General features: G+C 42.0%; 1 protein-coding gene across 2 annotated transcripts in view; it reads left to right on the top strand.

Moving 5' to 3' along the window:
* LOC111864612 overlaps positions 1 to 17,664 on the top strand; it is an 81,355-nt gene extending 63,691 nt beyond the window's left edge. Inside the window, exons 1-5 of one of the 2 annotated variants that reach the window (XM_023851981.2) lie at positions 10,781 to 11,169; positions 11,563 to 11,792; positions 13,622 to 13,723; positions 14,430 to 14,585; positions 16,856 to 17,664. In XM_023851981.2, coding sequence (XP_023707749.1) covers positions 11,151 to 11,169; positions 11,563 to 11,792; positions 13,622 to 13,723; positions 14,430 to 14,585; positions 16,856 to 17,140 — 792 coding nt within the window. In that variant the 5' untranslated portion in view covers positions 10,781 to 11,150 and the 3' untranslated portion in view covers positions 17,141 to 17,664. Of the gene's footprint in view, positions 1 to 10,780; positions 11,170 to 11,562; positions 11,793 to 13,621; positions 13,724 to 14,429; positions 14,586 to 16,855 lie in introns of those variants that run through there. The other variant, XM_033751493.1, reaches the window with a different exon arrangement.
* Positions 17,665 to 20,935: the final 3,271 nt, after the last annotated feature.

The raw sequence follows: 20,935 nt of genomic DNA, 5'->3' as shown, positions 1-20,935 counted from the left end.
TTACCCGGTCAAATGCCTTCTGCCAGTCTATGAAGCAAACACACAGTTCTTCATCTATCTCCAAAGTTCGTTCCGCTATAATTCTCATCATCCCAATTGCATCCCTGGTTCCTTTTCCTCTTCTAAATCCAAACTGATCTTCTCCAAGTACATCCTCTATTTTCCTTTCAATTCTTCTTTTAAGTATCTCGTTATAAATTTCGAAAATGTAAACTGAGTCCAGGAGCTTTAATGATAACCCCGAGTTTCGGGAAGTGGCTTTATTTTTCCACTTTTTATCTGACCAGGGAGGTCAAGAGGCGTCTCTGATCGTGGGATGCAGAAATATTTAAGTTCGTTTCCGTCATTGAATAAATTAAACTGTACGCGAACTATGTCAAAATAATGGGAAATAATGTGAGGCAGTGCAGAAATCTGGAGGTAGACACGTGAAACAAGGCCAGTGACTGAAAATGATAAAATTATGATAAATGCGTGGTACAGACGATGATTGAGGAAGATGAACAGATGATTAATTGAGCAACGGATCTTGAGAATCAGAACTAACGAAGAAATTATACAACGGTATTAAAAGGAGACGCTTGGAGTCGTTGGTGCACGTGAGTAGAACTGATCAAACAAGGGTGGCTGGGAAAATTTTTGATAGTAAGCCAAATGGTGCATGTGAGTTGGCTGGAAGTGACGTGACTAAGTCAAAAGTCAAATAATAGAGAAAAATGGACATCTCTCGCAAAGGAGACCAATTTTATTTTAGAATCATAGAAGTAAATATGTTTCTAGGATACCGTTTAGATCGAGTGATGTGCTGTATTACCGACAAGTATTATTTTTATAGAACTAATGAAGGGTATGTCCTAGGAAATTGAAAATACCAGAGCCATCCCTACTAGTAAGATCGGCCTGAACACATCAGTCAGGAACCCATTTCCTTTATAATCTGAAAAAAAAATCTTTCGGTTTTTGCATCAGCAGAAGTAGTATAAATTTTACTTCTGTGAGGTAATTCTTAGTATTATAGAAAAGTGTTCCTCAGAATACAAGTCTGTCCGTCGGTCGGTGCAGAATGTCTGTTTAAGGCATTTTAAGACGTGTGAGGACCCACGCAGGTCATCAGTTACGACCACAACAAAACAGAACTCGAGAATTCTGAAATCTTATGGGTTCTAGGTATTTGTTTTGCATTTAGCATCTTCAAATATGCGAAATATATTTGTAATCTACGCGGTACATTGGAAAGAAAACTCGAAAATGAACAAAATATATATTTTTATATGCATGTTCAAAAAGAGATACAAAATATTGAGTTGATATCGTTAAGATCATGGTGTTTTAATTATGTCGCAAAAGTCCTGTTCTTTAAATCATAAGACGAGATAAAATTAATCACATACTACTAAAATACTTATTTATACCGGCCTGTTGAATGGCCTAAAGCACATTTCAGTTCCTATCGTAAATTTACAAGAAGCTTCTAAAATATGAGACAAAATGTATAAAGAATGATTTGTGAAATTCACAACATTCTAAGAAAAGCGTTTTGTCAAGTTACATACTTATACAACAAAACACACTGTTAACCCTCTTTGTCTTACCAGGACTATTGTTTATACCCACTATGGGATTTTTGTAGCTCCTGGGAATGAAGCCAAGCTCTGACACCACATACACCGACACGCTTTTTATGCGGGATGACGTTATGGCTGGCCACATAATCGTATCCATGACGCTCACTGGCTCAAAGAGACATGTTTCAGAGTTTATTTACTTTGAACTATATTTATTTGCTTATGTTTTACATTTCGTTTCACTCTTTCATTCACCCTCATTACTTTACCGAGAATCCGGAGCGCGACGTCTCTGTTATGACGTCATAAGCCAAGTTCACGGTTAAGTGCACCAGCTGGGAGAGTTCCGTGTTGCTGATGACACGTATTTACCACTGCGAGATAAGCGAAGACGTAAGCTGCGGTCTTAATCTACAATACATTCTGACTTCCTTGATTCTGAGGGTTATATTCAAAAACTGGTTTCACCTTACACCCGGACAATACCTGCGCCAGTACCACTTTGCCCACCACGGATCCCAAACATCTTAAAGGCTCCCACACACAGACGCGATACGATTCGGGACGATATAGCACCCGGGACGAAAACGGCTGTTTACCGAGTGGGCCGCGCACACAGCAGCGACACTCGGGAATCTCTGACACCTGATAACCAGCTGGCCTTGACTCACAATCAATCAGTATCTATACGTACGTGAAACGACATGGGTAGGCAAATGGAACAAATAATAAAGTTCGTCAAAGAAAATGCTTTATTGTACGATACTCGTCATCCGATGTACAAGGATTCACGTGCTAAGGATAGAAAGTGGAAGGAATTGGCTATTACAATGAACAGAGACAGTAAGTAGAAAAATTTGTATATATTTATATAGGGTTAAGTATACAGTAGGCCGGTCACGGTAGCCGAGCGGTCTAAGGCATGCACTGTCTTCCCTCACTCGGAAGCCGGGATCGTGGGTTCGAATCCCTCTTAGGACATGGATGTTTGTGTGCGTTTTTCTGTGTTTGTGTACAGATAGAGGCCTTGCGACGAGCTGATCACCCGCCCAAGGAGTCCTACCGAACGTGTAAGATCTAGAAAAACCGAAGTGAAAGGAGAAGTTCATGGAGGTAGGCCTAGGCCCACTGGGGCTGTAGTGCCAAGGAAAAAAAAAGTATACAGTAACTGTGGACATTCTTAATGTAGGCTATGCACCAGTTCCGTTCACTAACACGAATTCCAGGGGCAGTCATGTAGTTGAAGTACGCAACAAACCGCTCTCTAATGGCGTAGCTAACGTTTGCCGCCCTTGGGATACGTAAAGGTTGGATAGGGAACATTTCTCCTTCTAATGGCTCCACTCGTAGCAGTTCTTCCCTGTATTTTTCATCACAGTTTTTGAGACGTAGAAAATTATGAAGCAAACACGCTGCTGATACAATGTGTTTTATATTTCCTCCTTTCAGTTCTATGGGTCTCAAAAAATCCTCCACTTCATGGCAAGAATAGGCCTCCGCCAATTGGTATATTGTTTAGTGATATCTTGCCTAATGGCTCTCAGGATTTCATCAAACCTGTCAATATTCATCCTGAAATATATGTAAAACCGTTTTTCGTCCTTCAGGAGTTGGGGTATCAATGTATAAAACTCCCCCAGTTCCTCTCTTGACAAGTTTATATCATGAACCCAAGTGATTCGTCTCTTTCGCCTAAAATAGGAACACACACAGCAATCACTTATACATACTTAATTAGAGACTAGTTATGGAATTGTAAATATTTGTACATACTGTATGTGACATACTGAATATGTGGAGGAAAGGAACTACACAGATTTAGTGTTCAGTAAAATACTTACCGGGATTCACCTTCGTCTTCATCAAGAGCGACAGCTAAAAGCAAAACTTCCTCCAAAGACGGATCCATGACTATTTACCGCTGCGATACCGTGCGGTCTACCGAGTGCGTTCGGTAGACCGAAATACCGAGGCGATATACCGACTGCGATAATATCGCGTTCCTCGGAGTCCCGCGCCAGTGTGCGGACCTCCATTTGCCGCAATGTAATTAGATATCGTCCCGTACCGTACCGAGCTGAGTATCGCGTCTGTGTGTGGGAGCCTTAATTTGGGACTGAACCCAGATCGCCGAGGTGGGAAGCCGGCTATTAACCGCCGGATGTATGGCACAGTCAATTCAAATCTATTGTGACCAAATAGTTCATTGCTAGACAACGGCTTGTTAAAAAACGTTTCCGCGACAACCAGCTGGAACAGTCCACTGCTGAGCAACTTTCGTTAAACACATTCTCGAGGTAGCAACAATAGAAGAACTGCCGTTTATATAACAATAGAGGAATTGCTAGGATACTGTGTTCTCAGTGTGTTTTCTGTGTGTAGTCCGTGCCGAAGGTTTATATGGGACAACGAAGGTTGTTTGCAGGCAGTCGCAGAAGGAGAAGTAGAATGAAGAGAGGCCTCGGTGATCAAAATTAATTGCGAGCTGTAATAATTGACTGTAATTATAAAGAAGTGACAATAAATCCATTCATCAAATCAAGAACCCGTTATTACTAGTCACGGAACTCCGGACACGTGACACTATATTCATCAGGACGAAATATGTGGTAAACAGTCTCACTGCCAATTGCTTTCCATGTTTTGCGAAATAGTTTCTTTACAGCGATGGAATCCTATAAACGATAATATTTAGAAACGAATTTGAAGCTGTCTCTGGGAACACCGACTGAATTTAATCTTGTTTCTTTTCGATTCAATATAATCCCCACTTTAAATACAACCGAAACTGGGTTCTTTTGGGTCTACTATCGTTTATGATGTGACTGGAATGTGGCCGTGTAATCTGGTAAATGTTTACCAAAAGGAAAAACGTGCTGCCTCCACCTTCAGGGTGGAAGACTTGGCCGAGAGTTGGAAAAATAGTACAGATGGGGGAGGGAGGACCTGAGCGAACCAATAGGAGTAGGCAGATCTGTGAAAGAATCTTCATGTATTAATCTGTAAAGCTAAACAGCCTATACTACAAGAATACAGATTGAAATATAAAGAAAATTATTGTGAGACCCACAGTTTAGTTTGAAACATGCCTCTGTATGGTGTCCAAGTAGGGCTAATGAAACAAACGAACAAATACCAGTGCAGAATGTAGTACCTTTACAAACAAACTCCGTGGTTTTAGTCTGCAAGCGAACTATACTGATCGAGCGACCGCCGCTTGTTCGCGAAGTTAGTGCCAACTTTAGCGGATAGGGGATGTCGCGTGGTCAGCGCAACGAATCCTCACGAACGTTAATCTCGGTTTTCTAGACCGGAGCCACTATTTCCTTGAAATAGCTCCTCAATTATCCTCACGAGGCTGAGTGGACCCCGTTGCGGACCCACTACTTCCCTGAAAATCTTGTAGCGCCGGGAATCGAACCAGAAACTGTAGCCAGTAACTCTGACCACTAGACCACAGAGGCGGTCATGTCTTTAATGTGGCTTAAATGTGGCAAAACAGAATTATATCAGTGGCAAATTAACAGTAAGCTAGGCGACGGATGAAGAATCCCTCTGAAGGTACTGGGAAAGTCTGTGCGCTCCAAACTGAAATTTAAGACTGAAGTGTTACTACAAAACAGATGGGAGAAAGGAGGGTATTGTGACATGTTGCGCAATGGAGGACACCCCCTCCGTCCCCCAGCAGTGACGTGGCAGCTCTGGCCACGGTAACGTAGCAGGTGAGAGAGCGCTCCGCCCCCCCCTACTGTGACGTGGCACGCAACGCCGCTGTTGACACGGGCAACAGGCAACAGCGATCGGAATAAAAGCCGGCTGAGCAGCAAGTTGGAAGTTAGTGTGTGATCAGGAGTGACACAGTTAAAGTGTAGCCGTCCCCGGGGTCAGTTAAAGTGTATCAGCTGCCGAAGACAGTTTCTCAAGGCAGCAGCCTACGAGTTGAGTTGGAAGTGAGTCAGGAATCAGTTAGTCAGCAGTGAACGAGTTAAGTGTATCAGTTGCCGAAGTGAGTTCTCAAGTCAGCAGTTACGAGTTACGAGTTAGCCAGGCTGTCAACCAGTCAGTTGTAGTCTAGCATTTGCAGGCTAGTATTTGTAATACTGCAGATAGTAGTAGTTGTGGATCTGTAATTTGGGTGATTGTAAGAGCGAGTGTGAAATAAAATTCGCTATACCCAATACGGCGTGAAGTTATTTGTCGCGTTATACACCGAACACGTGACAGTATAAACTTTCAATTTAATGAAAAGTCTTCTCCTTGGGAACTCTTGGCGAAACCCGATTGGAGTCTTTTAAGTTATGATGACAAGCTATATTACGGGCGATGAGCAACGTTCCAGAGAATACAGTTGTGTCCATATACAGGACATACAAGTTTCTAAAGGTACATGCAATTTTCAGTTTAATTAAAAATTTGGTTTGCTTGAGGACTGTTGGATAACATGGATTGTGGTGTTTGGTGTTATGGTACCGTGTGGTATCTTACGTGATTAATGACCTTCCAGACGAACCAACTACGTCCCCCCCCCATCTTCAGGGCATGTAAGGGTCTGCAGACTGATGCAACAATTTCGTATGAAACGTTGCTATTAACGGTATGCTAACGTAGAAGGCCACAATCCATATTCTCATAGCTGTGAATATAGGCGCACCCCAACTTACGAACATAATGTGTTCGTAAGTTGAATTCATTTTTTTTTTCAAAATATATATCGTTAAATTTGTTAATGTGTTTGTAAACGCGAGGTTTTGTGTTCTTTAAATGAACTGGGAGTCGCAACTTACTAGTCTGTGCAATGTTCGTAAGTACAAACTGATCGTTAAATCGAGAGATTGGCGTATATCTCTGATCTCGAATCTTCTAGAACGTTACCTCAGTCGATTTTCCTTTGTAATGATTCCACCGGCTCCCTGCTTGTCATAGTTTGATAACGTATCTCTTTCTCGTGGCACAGGAATGTATGCAGGACAACATGGAGGGTGACGTCACCTCTGCGAAGTGTCTCGCCGCGAGTGTACACCGCTAATTAGCGACCCACGCACAGTCAGTCACGTCCAAAGTCCGGGCCAGGTGGTTTCTCGTAGAAAGAGCAGATCCGCATATCAGCTGCTCTGGGCAAGCAATAGGATCGCGTGTTCCGGTGGAAGGCGTAGGCCTGTAGGGGTGTGGTGTTACTGCAAACATTAGATGGCTGTCAATGATAAGCTTCAGGATCTGGCCGCTTTATACCCTCGGAAAGTCCCTGGTAATCATTTAGCAGAAAGGTGGAAGAGCCCATGAATTGCTCTGAACATGGCTCTGAAGAAACTGAGACATCAGCCGGATGGTCCATCTGAACTGAGAAACAAAGACGTTAAGAAGATAAAAAAAAGATGAAGCTGTCCCTGGGCTTAATTAGTCAAGCACCACGCCATGAAGACGTATGGGGAGTGGAGGTGTTGCTCCACCATCCTTAACCTTGGCACTAGACGGAGGTAAGCGGTCAGCTTCACGTTCCTGCCGCTTTAGCCCCCGGGTATAATTCGCCCCACTATCCATTGCATAGGAGGATGGGTGGGTTTCTCAGCCGGTCTGAACGTTACGGAGAAGAGGAAAAACCTTTGTCTCTGGCGGGAATCGAACCGCGACTCATCGGTCGTCCAGGCCGTAACCTCGTTGCTGGACTGACTGTTAAGAAAAATCAAATAATTATGTTCGATAGATCGACATTACTACTGTGCTAGAATAAGCTTCAAAACAAGAAAACAAATTTACTCAAGACAGAATCACTATGCCATGTACGTATTACAACAGGGACACCAGACGGAAAAATTAAAATTCATTTCGTTTAGTGAGGGTGGAGTCCAGCTGCGTCCACTCGGAACGGCGGCCACTGATTGACCTATTGTACCTGCCCCGGAGGATGATGGAAAATTTGGTGGAATGAAGACTGGCAGGGGAAACCGAAGTACTCGGAGAAAACCCGCCCCAGCGCCACTTTATCCACCACAAATACCACTGGGCCAGACCCGGGATCGAACCCAGGCCGCCGCGGTGGGAAGCCAGCGACTAACTACTTGAGCTATGGCGCCGCCTGACACTAGACAGAATCTTGTGGAACAAAAATATATCCATGGAAAGTAAGACAAACATATTTCAAGCATAGTTGCAAATATGGAGATGAAAGTTACTTAAAATTTGAGGAATAAAATAAGGACAGTTGAATTTCACTACTTAAGAAAATGTCTTCAAGTGACAGGAGAAAACATAATGAGAAATGAAACATTAAAAGAAGAAATGGGCGTTACATATTTAATGAACAGGAGCGTGGAAAATAGAGGGCTCCGATGGTACTGGCATATTGAACAAACGAAGGAGGAAAGATTGCTGAGAGTATGTTGCTCTGGTCACCACTGCTGGGAAGTTTTTGAGTAGCAGCACAATTGGCGGCATTTCAAGAAAGGCTCAGTTGCACGAGTGAGTGAGTGAATCTGTGTGCCAGCATGGAACGGGCTGCGAACTGAGGAGAAAGCGAGGGCTAATTCTGTATTATTGTGATCTAATTGGAAATCTGTCACCAGCCTTTGTTTTGTGCTTTGGTTTTACAAATTGGATGTGAGGACACAATCTTTGAAATTGACCCTGGAGCAGAAATGTGTAGTTTCGAAAAACACAGCTTCAGAAAATTAATACGATATTTTAATATTTTTCATTTTCCTATCTCATGGAGTGCAAGCTTTGGACGCTATCATTGTCCATCTATTGCTAATTCTGTGTGGAGATGCTGCATGTCTCATTGCCGATTTATGCAGTTCTTAAAGGAAATTGCTCTTTAAGGCAGTGACGTATCAGTTCGTAGTAATTTCGCACAAAGTACCTTTCGGTCAGGCGAAGGAATCTCTTCTTCACTGTTACGTAAAAAGTGGATGAAGTCATCCGCTATTGTCACAATCGGTCTGATAAAGGAACTGATATTTTTTCTTTGCGACTTACGGAAGCAGTGATTGTTGATCAAGCAATATGAGGAGGCCACAGTCTTTGGATCGATGTTTCAAAATTTCGGCTTTTCTTCAGAGCGGGGAAAAAATGCGTGATGACGGATTCTTGTGTGTGGATATTCTTTTACGACAAATTGACAAAAACACGAAGACATTTAGATTCTAAAGGGTTCTGACGATGGTGTATAACACTCAGAATTACTGGGTTTTCGGACTTTGTCCATCGGCCGGTTTTTTAAGAACTAGAAAACACACCGTTTCGGAAACTGGATCTGTTTCCGTCCTCAGGTGAGGGAAGAGACACCTACTCTGTTAGGTCCCTTAACTTTTAGAACAAAGGACGATGGACACACTCAGAAAATCCATTAGTTCTGAGAATAAAACATGTTTTGTCTGTGATATTTTTGTTTATAATGTGTTCTACACGTTCTCAGGGAAAATTTATTCGTGATATATTGTGTAGAGATTTACGAGTAGCTTCGCATGCAGCAGAGGCCAGACCAGATGACATCTGGAAGGACAGCAAGAGTCTGTAAGGTAGAGATTTTCGTACAGAATTCAACTTAGTGTCTGTTTATGCCGGATGAGGCGCTAATGCAGCCTCACTGCGACTATGGTTCACTACTAATTTTTATCAGCTATTTTCAAGAAACGCAAAAAATGAACGCACAATGTTGATGCGTCATGCCCGAATTTTTAAACTCCCTAACCAATCAAGAAATTTCAACAAATTTTGGCATGAAATCCTAAACCAGACTCTGTCTAGGACTCCCATTTTGATCTGCATTAGTTTCCTAAAATCCCTACTTTGCATGAAGCCCAGTTCAAAATCTTCCGTCTACTCAACAACTTATCGTACACAAACTTTGACCTAGACTTAAGATGCCAACCTCATTACGACAGAAACATTTGGTCTGAAACCTTTTCCGGTATGGTATAGGTTCAGCCATCACTAACAAACGGAGGCTACAAACTACAGTTACATTCAGGAATAGATTAAGGGTAGCAATAGGAATAGAAGAAGAACAAGAACAAGAAGAAGAGGAGAAGGAGAAGAAGAAGAAGAAGAAGAAATACGAAAATACTTATGACCATTCAGTTCAGAATCTTAGTTCTCCCGCCTCCTTAAAAATAAAATGATGATTAAAACATAATTTTACATGTTGTTTTGTATGGGTAACAAGCTTGAATTTCACATTAAGGGAAGAATACAAATTAAGAGTGTGTTAGAACAGTGTGCTAAGGACAATATTGCGACTTTGGATACATAAATTAATGAAAGGCTGGAGAAAGTTGCATAATGAAGGACTTCATAATTTTTACTCTTCGCCAAACATTATATAATTAAATCAACGAGAACGAGAGCGACGAACCACGTAGCACGCATGAGAGAGGTGGTATATAAGTTGGAAAATCTGAATGGAAGAGACCACTCGGGAAAATTGGGTGGGGATGTGAGCCAATATTACAACTGATTTTAAAGAAACGGGCGTTCAGGATGTGCACTGGACTCATCTTGCTCAGGATAGGGTACATAGCAGGGTCTTGTGGACAAAATGAATTTTGTTGGTCCATGACAGGGAAGGAATTTCTTAACTATGCTCTACTCCACGGAATTACTCAATATTTTTAAAGACATATCCGTAACAAGAGTATTTCTTTTCATATTTACGCGTATCAGCAGTATAACTTTTTCATACCGTGCGGTGTCTCTGTACCCCGTGTGGAGGTGGGGTCGAATACCTCCACCGTGACCCTGCGAGTCGTAGGATGCGACGAAAAGGGAAATCTCAAATCTGAGACAGTAAAATATGGTTGCGAGTCCCAATGGACTTGGACCCGAAAAAGACTGCCCTGGCAAGGACCAGCAGCATACACAAAATACAGACCCATCCTCTCGTCAGAGAGGGCGCCCCACGAAAACAAGACTGTAACTATCAAACATCAATAAATATCTGGTCATCATTACTTACTGACTGACCGTCAGTCGCAATGTGACTTTGACTTTTTGGTATCTCTGTTCCTGACTAGGCCTCATGGCAGTACTTCATTCAGCAAGGAATGCAAACGATTTCTTGTTCCAGATTAGTCAGGAATCTGTTCGAGATTGCGACACCTACAGTTCGCGTGTCGTATCCATTATTTAATTTTGGCGAAGACTCACCTTCTGCAAAGCGAACTCTGCCCGCCGTATTACACCACGAGTTAGATAAAGCGGTCGCGTCACAGCAAGCGAGACTTGTGAATGAGACCCAGAATTATGAATGAACAGACACTGTAGTGGAGGGGACAGAGGGACCAGTAATGAAGCGTGACGTCTTTAGGCGCTATCATAATGTCTCAAGAGGAAATTAGCTTTTTACTTTCCCGTTAGAGCATCTCGATTCGCTGAGAACAGGGGAATCCTATGAGCCACACCCCTCCTTCCTACGAAAGCGCGTCAGTTGACAAATCACAAGTGATGATATTCGTTTGCGGCTTCTCCCCCCTTCCTTTGGGCTATGTTAATAAAAGGCGGTATGAGGCACTTCACGGCGTGAAAATCATTCTGCAATTGCGACGGAGTATTTCATAAGACGACCTTACGGAACGTTATTATCCAGAAAGCATGGCACTTCATTTAGCAGGTAAATGCTCAGTGACAGCGGACGGCACGTGAAGAGCGCGGGAAGAGGCGGAATTTGTGTTAGTGCAGTGTGGTAGAAGACTAGAATTCATTAAATGATCGGATATTTGTTTGTTTGGTAGATTTACCAATTGTTTCGTGTGGGTGTGAGGTTTTGTTTCTCCCACTGAGAGAGAAACAGGATGGAACATTGTGGATTGATTCAAGTGGTTCCGGATAGGGACTACTGGCCTGTGAACATACTATTTGAGCATTTTCTTGGAGACATGGCCTTCACATTACTTGTTCATGTTATGTAGGCCCTGCTGATTGCAAAGAACATAAACGTAGTGTGGAATGAAAACACCTGACACCTATTTGAAGCACTGGTGACTGTATCGGCTTTTATTTGCAGCTTTGTTTGTGGTTCTGCTTGCAACGTTGGCCGTACCGTCAATCGGTGGACCCGTTGCGATGGGCACATGGCATCATCCCTGCGGCCACTCTGTCAGGGCAGACTCACACACCCACGAACGGACTCGGCACGGCCTCACCAAGCTCCTCAGGGCCGTAAAAACGCAGATAGGAGTCGCGAAGAAGTATTTCATTAAAGAGAAGGAAAACATGAATAAGACTTATCGTCAGGTAAGTGCTCAAAATGTCACTTGGGGTGGAACACGAGAGTAGAAATAAGCCTACGGCAAATATTCATTTGTATTCATAGTCCAAAGCAGCGCCTTGTATTCAGATTTTCGCCGGGTAGTAGCACAGACATTCCAGTCACAGTGGCTGCGCGGTCTAAAGTAGGCCGCACACCGACATGCGTCAAGACATGTAACAGTCAAGCCACGATGTCTGCGACATGACGTAAAGAAAGGAGCACAGATGAAACGAATGAGATTATGAAAACAGCCGCGCACCGGTCTCAGTCATGACGTCAGCATCATGACTCAGGCCAGTGTGCGACGGTTTCCATAATCTCATTCGTTTCAGCTGTGCTTCTTTCTTTGCGTCATGTCGCATACATCGTGTCCTGACACATGCCGGTGTGCGGCCTACTTTAGGCATGAACTGTTGGGATCGTGGGTTTAAATCCCATTCAAACCATGGATATCTGTGTGTATGATTATTCTGTTTGTGTTGTCCTGTGTGTACGTAGAGGTCTTACAACGGGCTTATCACTCGTGAAACGTGTCCTACCGCCTGTGTAAGAAAGATTACGAAACTGAAGAAGAAGCCAGTGCCTAACAGAGGACTGTAGAACCATTGATGAATGAAAAATGAATGAATGAATAGCACAGGCAATATTAAGAGCAGCGTGTTCTAAAACTAGGCCCCCTACTAGCAGGGGTGCATATAACGTACGTATGTCTTCAAGTATCTTCGACTTACGCAAGTTTCATGTTAACGCGATTTAATATTAATTGCACTAAGTTTTATTGAATTACGTACTTTTCCATTACAATTAACGGTGGAGGAACAAATGAAATAGCAATTTTAACATGAAATGTTATAAAGTTAAGTGCGTATTCTCGCGAACGCAGCTATGATCCTGCGATAATTGTAATGGTCAGATATAAACTACTGGCACCGAAATGTTAAAATTGCGATTGGGGTATAAATTGGATTAGGGCTTCGGCCACCAAATTAATAAATGATGGGCCCATGTCAATTAACAAAGAAAATTCACATGAGAGGCCGGTCTAGTATTGACAATTTTCTGTAGCTGTTTTCTTCTATTTTTCTTCAATATCAACCCATGATTTAGATTATAAAGCGCTTGCACGTATATGTCGGGTATCTTTCCCTATCATTAGTATCTAGGGCAACACTGAAAATCGCTTCCTTTTAAGATATAATGTTTTAGGAAGCAGGATTTTTCTTTCTCGTGAAGGGAACATAACAGATGACAACGGTATAGCTAATTTGTAAACTGATGTATTTAAATCGATCCGCCTGTGGTCTAGTGGTCAGAGTTCCTGCCTAAATATCCAGAGGTCCCGAGTTCGATTCCCGGCGCTACCAGTTTTTCTGTGAAGTAGGGGGTTTGGAAATGGACCCACTCAGCCTCGTGAGGATAATTGAGCAATTTCAAGGAAATAGCGGCTCCGGTCAAGAAAATCGAGATTAACGGCCGTGGGGATCCGTTGCGCTGACCACGTGACACCCTTTATCCGCAAAAATTGGCACTAACTTCGGCAACGAGCGGTGGTCGCTTGCGGACTACTGACCACGGAGTTTGTTTTTGTTGATGTATTTAAATTCAACATCCCTTGTTCGATTTTAACCCCTCTCCTCTCCCTCAGGTGAAATCATACACACGCTACTTCTACAGATAAACGTCAACTCTGTTTTCTTCTGGCAACTTGTGGAATGGGACTCCTGGCTGAATTTTTTTTTCCCCTGTTCAGATTAATGTCTGAGAGTTTCTTAACGTGTTTATGTTTTCACAGTACGTACATTTCCTGTTACAGGTCAGAGAACTAAAAGAGGAGTTATATCGTTACGACTGGCTACCGCAGAAGCAACTGGACTGGTATCAGAACGGAATCTGTAGCTTATCGAAGCCAGCAAGGGTAAGCATTTTGGTGCAAAAGTCCTTCTTGAGAAGTTAATATTCACTCAGTCCAGAAGTTACGCACCTTTTATGAGCCCCGAAAGTTCTTTTAACATGTTCACATAAGCCCGTTCTTACACTATAATAGTTTCTCAGCTAACTTGTCCAATATCGAGAAGAGAAACCCAACACGTTATTCAAAATAATCTTGGGCGCTGAAAATTCGGCTTGAACATGAACACAGATTTCGAATTAAGAAGCTCTTAACAAGAACATAATCCATATGACTAAAGCTTTATCAACTGCTTACCTAATATATCAGAATGGCTATTCGGTTCCGTGTATAAAGTGTTGAAGGAATGTGAATGATTTTTAATAAACAAATTTGGAAGGACGTGGAAGAAATAGTCTGTAACATATTTTTTAAATTATAATCTTAGTATTTTCATGTAGAAAACGCATAGGTAACATCATTTAGGGTAACGGCTATGAAGTCAGGTAGCTATATGCCCGTAACACGAATACGATGCAAACATATTGAAGTAACCCAATATGGCGGCCTGCTGGTAACTGCTTGACATTCGCTTCTGCCATGTCACGGATTATTTTGGCTGGACCAATGACAAGAGTACGTTACACTTCCCGGCAGAAACCTACATAAAGATAATACTGTTATTCAAATTTGCCATATTAGTTTAATTAATTTGTTGTTTATTGCTTTCCAGGTGCAGAAAGTGTTACAGCTTTTTCATAGCTCTTTACAGAACTTCACGGTCACATTCGAGGAGCTGAAGAAACTGCAGCGGCCTGAAAATTACCCAATGAGCAATATGAAAACCAGAAAGAAGGTCATCAATGGCATGGCTGAACTCCTCATTCAGGTAGGCCCAAAGACTGATTGAATAAGAAGCCAGTAAATATACCGTACAAGTGGCGAGGTTAAAGTTCTCATTTGGTTCTAAAAATTGCGTTTTGCCATTGCTCACGGTGTAAGATTAACGGCCGACAGAGCGCTACGTACGCGACGCACGCTACGTACGCTATGTTCGCTATACGAACAGAAAAATATCTCCCTTTATTGACAATGTGACTGGCCACACAGACTTCCGTACGCCACGTACGTTATGTTCCCTATGTTAGCTGCGTCGCAGAGCGTACACAGCGTATGTAGCGTAGCGCACCTTTAGACGCTGGTCTCTCGCCTCGAAGTCATCCCGGGTGACCTGGTGTGATATCTATGAAGGAGGAAGTGACACTGGAGCAGAATTTCCTCCGAGTTTCTTCTGTTTCCCCCAGCCACCCTATCATTTCTCCATACTCATTTATCATCGCCTTTGGAGATGTACGATAGCCCAGACAGGGCAGCATATTATCAGACACTCGGTCTTCAAATTTTGGGTTTTGGGACTTCGCTTCAAACCCGGATTTTGACGGTTACACAGCAAGGAAGTTAATAAATATTTTAAAAACTGGCAATATTTTATTCGAATTATGTATATTAAGAAATTTCCATGGAATACGGTAACAGTAATTGTTTCTGATTCAGAAGCATGGTAATTACAGCTTTCCAAACAGGAAAAAGGAAATGCATATGTGCCTTTTTAAATACAGTGAAAGTTTGGGTCAATTCTTAAAGTTGGCATTATCTTTTCCGACAAGCGGCGGTGGCTCGGTCGGTATAGTTCGTTGTGGGCTAATTTGACGGAATATTTTTGGTTAATTCTTAGTGAAAAGACATTTAAAAATTTTTGCACGTCCTTTCTAACTCTTGTCTCTAACGGAGAGCAAGGAAGATAACTTTAGTGGTGGTCTAACAATTATGTGTAGATCATAATTTAAGCTGTTAGTCGCCGGCTTCCCACCGCGGCGGTCCGAGTTCGAGCCCGGGGCTGGTCTTGTGGGATTTTTGAAGGACAAAGTGGCGCTGGGGCAGATTTTCTCTGGCTACTTCGGTTTCCCTGCTAACCTTCATTCTACCAGTTGTTCCATAATTATCATAATATATCATCTGGTGCTGGTACAATAGATCAGTAATGGCCGTAGTACAAAGTGAACTCAGCCTCACCCCACTAAGAATAACAATTATGTAATTCTTAGTACATTTATACAGCCGTTGTAAGAGCGGCGATTGGGATTCCGGTGAACATTTCATTGTCGCTGCTCCCTTCATTAAGTCTACGAATAAACTGCATTTCACTCCTTTCAGGACTAACTTCTTTTTAACAGAAATGGAAACAGGCTCTTTCGACACAGCTTTCAAAACACTGTTAACAGGCGGAACATTTCTACTGCTTTAATGATTAGCTACAAAGTGAAAGATAGGATTCCATTCCGAGTAGGCGCAGGAATTTTTCTCTTCACTTTCAGTCTGAGACTTACCGAGTCTCATTTCATATGGGAACGGGATAGGGGCTGAGGAACATTTTCTTCGGGAGTAAAGTGGTCGGAGCGTAAAGCTGACGGCTCACTTCCGTATATTTAAGAAGTTAAGAATGTGTGGAAACTAATCTCCATTCCCCATGCATGTTCGCATTGTGGTACTGAATGAAGTACAAGGAAAGTATTACCTCTTCCAGTTACTGTTTTTACTATACTGTCACGTGTCCGAGGTTCCGTTAACTAATAATAAGGGTTTCTGGATTGGATGACTGGATTTATTAGCGCCTTCTTGTATAATCATAAGCAATTACAATAACTTGAAAATCTTCAGCCGAAACCTTTTTCTTTACTGCCGAGGACTCGCTCCATTCTCGTCCTCATTGTACTACTGACTTCTGATTTACGACTGGACTATTTATATAGTCTCGAGGCGGAGCCACAGAAAACATCTCTTCCTCTATTGTTGCGAAGGCATGTTTTCTGCGCCGTTGCCTAGCAATAGAAATATTCATTGTCGTGGGAATGTGCTTAGCGATCCGCTGCCTAGCAATGGGCAAGGCACAGACCAGACAGAAAACACTTCCTACAATATCTCTTCTATTGTTGCGTGCGCGTGTTTCAGGCGTTGCCTAGCAATAGGCCTATATGTCACAATACTACCGTATACAACACTTTACTTACGCTTTTACACGCGTAAACAAAATAATTTAGTACGTGTTAAATAAACATTATTATTATTATCATTATTATTATTATATTTTTATGTTCGCAGGTTCTGTGTGAAGTTGAGTGGGCCCTCGAGAGTCTGAACTTAGCTGTACCTGAACGAGTAAAAGAAGATTTGTTTCCGAAAAAAGAGAAATGGAATGCAAACCCAGACATAACAGGGTTATTAGTTCAAGACTGGGGAGTTATCTCATTGTACAAGAATTTTCTTGGAGATTGGCACCTGATTATAGACAGAGTCAGCAAGAAAACCGCGTGCAAGAGTTCAGGAAGTGTCAGTAGACGTAAGAATAAGCCAAAAGTACGCAAGACCGCTAAATCAGGATCTTAACTTCATCATACTGTCTCGTGCGTGCGACTCAACTGTCGACACTTCCGATGAGGAAGACATGAAAGGAGATGGACATCGCATAGCGGCTGTCAAATGGCTGAAGGTCTGATGCAGTCACCTCATCCGCTTCTGTCCAGAATGGTGACCGTAAAAACGCACAAACTTTATTGTTCGTATGACAAAGCAAATCTCGAATTTTGATCTGATATTTTAGATACCTTAAACTGAATGTTTTCACAGTTAAAGTTTCTTAGTACTAAGTAAGTATACACGTATGTTGCGATCTCAATTCCGTCCATCTGCGTGAATCAGCTATATTTTTTAACTTTTACTAGTGACAGACATTTAAAAAGGTATTTTATATCAAAGAAATTTATCCGAATTTGAAGTAATGCGTGCAAATGTGGTGTGATGCCCTGGAAATCTCTTTAATAATTGGATTCTAAGCGGTTCTGACGATGGTGTATAACACTCGCGGTTACTGAATTTTTGGACCTTATCCATCATCTGGTATTCGAAACAATCTGGATCTGTTTCCGTCCACAGGTGAGGGGATGGGGGACACCTACTCTGTTGGGCCCGTTAGAAAGACCTAACCTCAATCATGAGTTCAAAAATTCTGTAATCCTGAGCCCTTTGACAATGTTCTGCAAATTAATCTCTAAGTGAAGCGATGACAACTTCAGTGCATTTTGATAATGTTGCACCATGTAAAGTAAGTCATGTCCTATACGAAAATATGGCAGGCAGTTCTCGTATTTCGCTAGTGGACCGAACTCAGAGAAAATACCTGCTACTGTAAATGTGACGATACGCTTAAATGTTGCCACGAAATATGTATGTGATATGATGTTATAGTTCCTATATTTATTAAGCATTACGTGATGTTTAGCTGTTGTTATATTGAACTGTTCGAGGCAGGGTGACAGCTCATCTGTTCCTTAGAGGAATGATAAAGTAATTTTCAATGAAGATTAAGTTGGATACTGACTTGTTTCTTGTAAAATATCTAGAAAAGACCCATGTTGTGATACCACTACAGAGTGTGTAACTTATTGCGTGTTCCCGAAATACGTCTTCCATTAAATGAACTGCAATAAAGCCACGATCTTTAAGCTACTCTTCGATGTGTAATGACGAGTGGCCAACTGCTTCCGTTTCTACGGTGACGTGCATCCGGAACTTACGTATAATACTACTGATTGGAGATTATGTGTGTCGTGTCGTTTTAAATTATTTAATAATTTATTTTGAAGTCTTGTTGAATCCCTGTGTTCAATTTGTATTATTATCATGTGCCATTAATTTATTTGTATTAAGTTATTTGTCTTAAATTATGGTAATAGTTATATATTTTATAATTAAATTGCATTTTGTAATTTCTAAAAAAATATATAAATAACATTAAATAATTTAATTTTCAAAGAACCATCTTTGGTGTCCTAATTATTCCTAGTCGTTTATAATCAATCCCCGACTTTCCTAATCCAAAAAATGAGGGGTGGAGGGTGGAGGAGGACGCTAAAAATTGAGTTACTTTGCCTCGAGGCATTCATATAAATTCTGGTATATGTAGAAATAACACGAAAAAGGATTTCAACGGTTAATCTCACGAAAGTAAAATTCTGATAAAAATAATTCAATAACTGTATTTATACCATCAGCATGGAACAGATGGTAGCGTAGGTCGTTGAGACATTATGCTACAAGCTGGAAGGTCGCGGGTTCGAGTCCCTATGAGATGGATTTTTTTTTTCAATTTACCTAATCTTTCCGGCCGCATTATAGCCCTGGGGTCGACTCAGCCTCTAACAGAAATGAGTACCAGGCATCTTCCTAGGAGGTAAAAGGCGGCCTGCGCGGAAGGCTGACAACCTCACCGTCATCTGTGAGCCAATTGTCTAGAGAAAATATCGGAGCCTCGACGTTTCACAACCCTATGGGCCTTCACGGCCTGTTACAGAGATAGCTTTATACCATCAGAATGGAATTATTATTTTCATTATTTAAGATATGGCCTAAATATGTATGTAGTTTTCATTTAAAGTTCAAATTCTACCCAATCACATCATTTGCGTAACTCAGAAGTCCTGTACTCCGTAGGGCAGACGTTCGTGTTCAGAATCTGACAGTCATTCACATGCTCAAGATAATAGTCGCACTTCAAGCCGTTACCGTGCTCATAATAACAGGTCTTTGGTTCGTATCCTGAGCCAAACAACTCTATTTCACACCGTTCTACCATTTTTCTTTGAGATCAGTTTTACTTTCTAATAATAAGGAGTATACGTGAGCAGGGTTCCTGGCTACAGATCCAGAGGTCCCGAGTTCGATTTCCGGCGCTACCAGATTTTTTTCTGAGAAGTAGTGAGTCGTGATAATAATAGTAGATCTCTTGCAAGGAGCTATTTCAAGGCTCCGGTCTAGAAAATCGAAATTAACGGCCGTGGGGATTCGCTGTGCTGACCACGCGACACCCTCTATCGGCAAAATTTGGCACTAACTTCGCCGACAAGCGGCGGTCGCTCGGTCGGCATAGTTCGCTTGCGGACTAAAATCACGGAGTTTGTTTTATATGTGAGCAGATGATCACTCACGGAGCTGAGCCCTTCTGGAAGAGCAGCCAATTCTGCAGCTACTCATGAATTTCCCAGCATTTTATGGTACCCGAAGGTTCATTACCATGTTCACAAGAGCCCTCCACTGGTCCCTACCCTGAGCCAGATCAATCCGGTCCATACCATAACATCCTATCTCTCTAAGATCCATTTTAATATTGTCCACCCACCTACCCCTTGGTCTTCCCAGTGGTCTCTTTCCGTCTGGCTTTCGCAACAATATCCTATACTCATTCCTCGTCTCCCCCATTCGTCAAAATGCACTGCCCACCTCATCCTCCTTGACTTGAGCATTCTGCTTTGGTGACGAAAAAAAGAAACAGAACTTGCTTTTAGACCCCACTGAACACGAAAGATGTTTTTAAAATTCTTTAACTTCTTGCTCCAAAAATAAGGGCCCTTCAAATGGGCTCCAAAAATCAATGTAGCCATTTCTTCAAAAACGGCTTCAATGATTTTAATTGAATTTTTATAACTTAAAGAGAAGGTGTCCATAAATGAAGCCAAATCGGTTGTATCCTAACGAACGTAACGGTTCGTGCGCTAGTGACTCAAATGATTTTGTTGAAACCTGCTTTATCGGTCGGACTGATTTAATTGTTGTTTGGTATTCAGTAACCAGCTTTGTTCTACCGACACGGTCGATTTCATTTCCAAGGTAGCGCAGTCGACTAGACGTACGAGTATACGAGGGAACATGTGCTATTATTAACATTAACCTTCCCTATATGCATTCCTTTCCCAAATGGCCTTTTCCCTTCCGGTTTGCCTACCAAAGTTTTGTATGCCCTTTTCATCAATTCTTTACTTTCTCTGGCAATTTCATGCTTCTTGAGTCGATCGCTCTGACATTATGTGAAGACACAAATTGTGAAGCTCCTCGTTATGCAATTACTGTCAGCCTCATATCACATTACCCCCTCTTCTTTCAGCACCTTAATTCGGCGACTGTACCCATTTCACTTCGTTGTTTCAGTGACGTTCTCAGATTCTATATAACACTCTCCCTATGTACTCGTATATAGGTAAAGGTAAAGCTATCCATCCCTGTAACAGGCCGTGAAAGCCCATAGGGTTGTGAGACGTCGAGGATCCCATATTTTCTAGACAGTCGGCTCACAGATGGCGGTGAGGTTGTCAGCCTTACGCGTCGGCCACCCTTTATCTCCAGGAAGAC

The sequence above is a fragment of the Cryptotermes secundus genome, unplaced genomic scaffold, assembly GCF_002891405.2.
Source record: "Cryptotermes secundus unplaced genomic scaffold, Csec_1.0 scaffold7, whole genome shotgun sequence".
Taxonomy (NCBI): domain Eukaryota; kingdom Metazoa; phylum Arthropoda; class Insecta; order Blattodea; family Kalotermitidae; genus Cryptotermes; species Cryptotermes secundus.
Note: the sequence above shows the minus strand (reverse complement) of the source record. Positions and strands in the feature narration are given on the sequence as shown.